Genomic DNA, 6474 nt, shown 5'->3' on the forward strand with positions numbered 1-6474 from the left:
CAAAGGCTCAAATGAAGTCAATGAGGCAAATGGCTTTAAAAACACAGGGGGTTTTCTTGGCAAAGATACTAGACAAGTTTGCTATTTCCTTCTCTAGCTCACTTTACAGATAAGGACACTGAGGCAAGCAGGGTTAAGTGACTTGCCTAAGGTCACGTGGCTAGTAAGTATCTGAGGCCAGATTTGAACTCATGGAGATGAGTTTTCCTTACTCTGGGCTTGGTACTCTATCCACCAAGCCACCTAGCTTCCCTTCTTTAACTGAGAGTTGTATATTTCAGTGAAATCATACCTCTATTCCCTATTTATATTAGATATTAAAGATGTTTACCTGAATCAACTAGATAGAGTGTGATAAATGAACAAGCCAGGGGCATACTAGTGGAGTGGAAATATTCCCAACCATTTATTTTGGACCACAAAGAAACCATCTGGAAGCAAGAACCATTAAGAAGCCCCTAAAATGAGCATCTGTGGTCAGGACAGTCTTTAGAAGGACATTCTGAAAGAATCAATCCAAAGAAAAGGTACTAGGATCTCTTCCAGGGCTTTCACTCATTCATATCAATTATGACCCAGAAGATTTCACATGATAGATTAAAAAGTTCTAAGACCTCTCTTACCTGGCAAAGAAGGATGTTGCCACTGAGGTGCCTGGGGAAGTTTCACTGGCAGCACAGGGGCTCTGTGAGGCCGGAAAGCTGTACGCAGAGGGTTTGTCTGCATTGTAACGGTTCAGGGCAGCTTCTGTTAGTCCCTCTCGTCCAGGTTCAGTCATCAGCTGGGAAATCTAACAACAGAAAGAGGGCCAGACTCATTAGACAGAGCAGTGCCTTCCTACCTCCACTCCTGTCACCTCTTTGGGGGAGGGAAGTGAGGCAGGGCCAGTGGGAACAAGAATATGGGAGGGGGGTGAATGGGAAGAATCACATTCCCCCCATGTGTGTTCAGTTATGTGAATGTGCCCATAGCTTCTAGGGAGTTATTTGGTAGCACTTTTGCTGGGACGCCAACCTCATTTTCATTAAAAGTAATGGAATAAAATTACCCCCTGACATTGTAAGTTTCAATTACATCTGTGGTCTTCCTTCCATTTGGAGGAGAAAGCACAAACCATTTTCCCTACACTCTTTCACAACACACTGGAGGCATGGTGACATTAACCAAAGCTTATTTCTTACAGACTATGGCCACAAATACTCTAGAGTGCAGGCCTGGAACCAAAAGGAAAAAAAAAAAACACCCACAATTTTACAAAGGAAGAAAGTGAATTGGGGGATGAAAGACAGGAAGAATTTGACAAAATATTGATTGTTGTTACTGGAAATTAGCAAATCTGCTGCTAGTAAGGAAAGCCCCAAGAACACAGTCAACCTTCCCATTCACATGCTTCTTTTCATAACATACCCCCAAAAATTCAAGGGAGAAAAATTCTGTCTTCAGCTGGGGCCAAGTGGGAAATGTACCATATTAGTTCTCTTGACAACTGAAGTGTTTTTTTTTTTAAAGCAATTGGGGTTAAGTAACTTGCTCAAGGTTACACGGCCAGTTATTTCTGTGTGTGGTGCTGAGTATCTGAGCCCAGATTTGATCCCCAGGTTATCCCAACACTGGAGCCAGTGCTCTTACTCGCTAAGTCACCTGGCCGCCCCTAAGCAATTGGGGTTAAGTAACTTGCTCAAGGTTACCTGGCCAGGTGTTTCTGGGTGGGTGCTAAGTGTCTGAGCCCGGGATTCAATCTCCAGGTCATCCTGACACTGGAGCCGGTGCTCTTACTCGCTGTGCTACCTGGCCACCCCTCGAAGTGATTTTTTTTAACCAATTTAATTGGTTAAATTTTCTTGGATGATTTCAATGGTTTAAATGAACTTCCTTTGTCCTGATGACACATAAAGATAACTTATTTCTTCTTTCTTTGCACTACCCTACATTTAGAAACTGTAGCCTCTGTGGAAGACAAAGGATAACCTCCTGTCTAAATTTGCCTTGAAGATTCTCTCTATGTGCCTCCTTTGATTTAAAAACAAAACAAAACACCTCCCTATTTCCATGTGTAAATGTGGTACCTTTTGGAAAGATCCATGTTTAGGAAGTGCTAATTACAGTGGGTAAGCATTTATTAAGTGCTTACTGTATTCCAAGCACCAATTCAGTTGTAAGTACAATAAAGTCTCAGCCAGAGTCTAAAAAGGACATTTATGTAGGGCCTTACTTTAAAAACTTTACCCCACAGGACAAAGAGGAAAATGTGTCCAACAAAAAAAGGGAAATTCAGTCCAATAAAAAGTCTTAGACCTGTAAAATCCCCTGAAGGGCTGAGGAGAAAAATCAGCTGGTGTTTCTAATTGCCCAGACAACACAAATGGGGTAAGGGACAAATCAGAAACAGATTTTGCCCTGTAACTGAGCAGGCCAGAAGGCCAGCCAAGGAATCCCATTTGCTAATCTTCTTGCATAGAGACATTTGTACTTTTCATCATTAACAGAGGAGTCATTACTCTGGGTCGTGCTGCCCCAAAATCTTGTTCTCCTTCAATTCATGCTTCTATTTTGAGAGACTCAGCATCACCGAAATGCAATCCTTCTAACAATCACTTTGTAATTCCCTCGGATTCAGCCCACTGTAAAGAGACTCAATCCAAGTTACAGAAACAGGAGAGCAAGGAGGGATACAGAGTCAGCTAACCCCTACGGGGTTACCAAAGTGTCTCCCTTGGAAAGACATTCCTTATGCTGAGAGGCCTGAGTACCATGGATTGCTAAAGTCTGTGCCACAACATTTCTACGACTTCCTCTTTTATCCTTGGAGTGGGGTCTTTACCTAGATTCAGAAGAGAAGCACATTCCATGCAAACAGAGGTAAGGCAGACAGATGGTGGTAGCTACTAATTGGGGAATATGGCTTAAGTCTTATGATTAAAATGTATTTATAAAGAATCCATCTGGGGACAGTTCTGTGCTAAGCACTATACGATGAGAAAGACACAGGATCTGACTCTGACATCTAGTAACTTCATTATCTGAAAAATGGAGTTGATAATACTCACCTTGCCTATGTCATTGAATTGTCTTGAGATCAAAGGATGCCATTAATCAATCAGTAAGCATTTATTAGTCATATTCTTTGTGCTAGGCATTGTTCTAGGCCCTAGATTCAAAGAAGCAGCCCCTGCCTTCAAGAAGCTCACATCCTATCCAAGGAGACAATTTAGACATGTTAAGACTAGGAGACACCCTGTTTTCTAGAGCTAAGGTCCCTCCCTAATGGGAGAGGGGAACCTGAAGGGGGAATCTCAATACTTATACCAAGGGCTGCACAGTGAGCTGTAGCCCTGACAATGAGGGGTAACAGCACAATGTGACGAGTTTGATTCATAGCAGAGCTTCATGACCAGAACTTGTCCAAGCTCAGAGAATGCCTGGTGCCAGTGGAAGCAATACAATAATTATGTGATTTTATCAGAGTGAGCTCATCCAGAGGATGTGTGCAAAGGATTGTTGTTATGCCATGCCCAGGGCACAGCTAGCTTGGCCTCAGCTCTGGAGAACAGGGTGTCTCCTAACATCTTGACATTCATATAAAAATATCTGCAAAAACATATATATAGTAATGTCTGGGAGTGGGAGGGGGGTATTAACAGCTAGATGTATAAGGAATCAAGCAGAAAGTGGTATTTGTGCTGAGCTCTGAAGGATACTAAGGGCTCTAAGCAGTGAAGGTCAGGTTTTCCAGGCATGTGGGGAGACAGCCAGTGGAAAGGTCTGAAGACAGAGATGGATTGTCATGTGTGAGGAATGGAAAGGAGGCTGGTCTGGTTGGGCTGAGAAATACGTGAAAGGGAGTAATATATAATAACATACAAAAGGTAGATCAGAGCTAAGTAGGTTTGAAAGGCAAGCACATGTACGTAAAAGTACTTTGGATGCTACACAAAATGTACTGATAATAGCCGGCATTTTAAGGTTTACAAAGTATTGTAATACATTTTACAGGATTCAGGCTTACAAGGGACTTCATAAGCCATTGCAAGAGGAATAGTAGCATATAGGATTGAATGCTAGACTTGGAGACAAGGAAAACCTGGGTTCAAAGTACTACCTTGTTGAGGACAGGCAAATCACAACCTTTCTAACAGTCATTCAATAATTTTTCAGCGGCGTCCAACTCTCTGTGATCCCATTTGGGGTTTTCTTGGCAGAGAAACTGGAGTGGTTTACATTTCCTTCTACAGCTCATTTTACAGATAAAGAAATTGAGGCAAACGGGGTTAAGTGACTTGACCAGGGTCACACAGCTATTAAGTGTCTAAGGCCAGATTTTAACTCAGGAAGAGGAGTCTCCCTGATTCCAAGGCTAATGCTTTATCCACTGCACCACCTTGCTGCCCAGTAGATATGTTGGTTTAGTTTTAATTAGTTTTTAGTTTTATCTGTATACCATTCTGAATGTTGGATTCTTCATCAGTAAAATGTGTGTAACACCTAGAGCACCTAGAGCAGGTACAATGGGGGAGCCCTTCTAGTCATGTCTCCTGCTTTTTTGATGGCCCTCCTTTTGGAAAAAGCACAGTGAAAGTGTCATGCCTGTCACCCTGAGGTGTCTTTTACGGGCTGCCGTGCCCATACAGTCCTACCTGGGAACTAAGAGGTCAATTTACTAGAAGAGAATGTGATAAAAAGTCATGTTCAGGGTCAGCAAATATCCTGGCCCTGAGCATACTCACTCTCTAGGAGCCACTTGCCTGTCCTAAGGCAATGGTTGTACTCTTGGACCCTGGCCATTCCAAATCTTCCAGACCTTCATGCCTTGTAGTCACAGAAGAGCTTAGTACTCAGAAGCCATCACAGGACTTCAGGGAGGCCACCAAAACTTAACACAAGGGCCACATGGAAGTCAAACTTCCCGTTCAGAAGTTGAAGACAAATACAGCTAGCTATAAGACCCAACTCAAGCCACCTTGTGCTGATTATAAAAACCTCTTCCCTCCCCCTTCTCTGTCCTATGACATTTAAAGTCTGGGCCTGCCCTTTCCCTGTGTTGTGTCTGTGTATTTCTTCCTGAACCAGCACCTGTTAATGGGTCAGCTGCCTTATATACCTTTTCTACCTATCTATGTATATAGGAATAAGGCTACCTAGAAGCTGCTGTTGAGTAGACCAAATTGCCAGGAGTAGCTGCTTCTAATCAGAGCTGATTTCAGCTTAGTCCAGGGACTCACCTTTGAGGGTACGTTCTGAGACCTTCCTCCAGCAGAAGCAGCAGCCAGGGAAATAGCCTCACATTCATGGGGGAGATGGAATTTCTGTAGTTATTCAACAGATAAATAAATAAAGTAAAGTAATGAGGCAGTCTGAGGGGATGGAGGTGGTAGAAGGGCGGGCATTTCAAAGATAAAGAAATGCTTTGATGCAAAATCAAGGGGATGGGTAGGATGAATAGATGAATATCACTATCAAGAAGCAATGAATGGGGGCGGCTAGGTGGCCCTGAGTCATGAGGACCTGAGTTCGGATCCAGCCTCAGACACTTAACACACACACACCAAAAAAAAAACCTACCTGTGTGACCTTGGGCAAGTTACTTAACCCCAATTGCCCTCCAAATAGCAAAAACAAAAAAAAACAAACAAAAAGAATCAATGAGTGGAGGAAAAGGCATAATGAAGTAGATTTGGTGCTAAAGAATGTGAGTTCACCATTTGAACTGCCACTTACGACCTATATGTCTTTGGGTGAATCATTTTACCACCTCTCATTGACCCTCAGTCTCTTAATTTTCATGCGGCAAGAGTTGGTCTAGATGATCTCTGGTGTTCTTCTTCCAGCTCTAAAGCTATTATCTTATGACCCTAAAAATGCTACAATTCTACACTTGGGGAGAATGAGGACCACATGGCAAAGAGTTGAAGACAGCCCATGGTTGTTTGTAATATAAGAGGAGGTTTAGTTCCTGAAATAAGACTGTGGCTTTCCTCGAGGAAATTAAGGGAAAACTAAAGTTTTTATTAGAACTGCAGAAGTGAGAGACTAAAACAAACAGGCCTCTTAATCCACATAGGAATACCCTTGAATTTCCCAGAACAAGTGGGGAGTTGGAAAGGGGGTTTCAAACTCAGAAAAATGGCTCTGGGAAGATCATCAACTTATTCAGAGAGCAGACCACTTCAGTACTGGTGGCGAATCTCAAAGGCTCTCGTGTCTGGTGCCTTCTTAAGTGAGTATGTAAAGAAAGACAGGGCTGTCTGTCTGATTCTGATTCAGAACCAAGGGGAAAAGGAAATTAATTTTATGCTTCTTCTCTGGGGAAGGCATTGTTGGTGAAATGCTGCAGCCTGCTCATACACCAATCATGTAGCTTTCCATTGCCCTTGGGTCATCTACAATTTTTATTCTCCTAAGATAACAGTGTTCCATGACACAGAGATATTGCTCCCTCCCCTTCACACACACACACACACACACACACACACACAC

General features: G+C 42.8%; 1 protein-coding gene across 1 annotated transcript in view; it reads right to left on the reverse strand.

The window, feature by feature from the left end:
* The window catches only part of KIF26B (kinesin family member 26B), a 628846-nt gene that overhangs the window by 334083 nt on the left and 288289 nt on the right, over positions 1-6474 (reverse strand). Inside the window, exon 4 of the mRNA XM_069069145.1 lies at positions 624-790. Within this exon, the coding sequence (XP_068925246.1) occupies positions 624-790 (167 nt within the window). The remainder of the gene's footprint in view (positions 1-623; positions 791-6474) is intronic.

This window comes from Petaurus breviceps, unplaced genomic scaffold (genome assembly GCF_028583685.1).
Source record: "Petaurus breviceps papuanus isolate PSGF00001 unplaced genomic scaffold, PetGlider_PUasm1.0 90778, whole genome shotgun sequence".
NCBI lineage: Eukaryota > Metazoa > Chordata > Mammalia > Diprotodontia > Petauridae > Petaurus > Petaurus breviceps.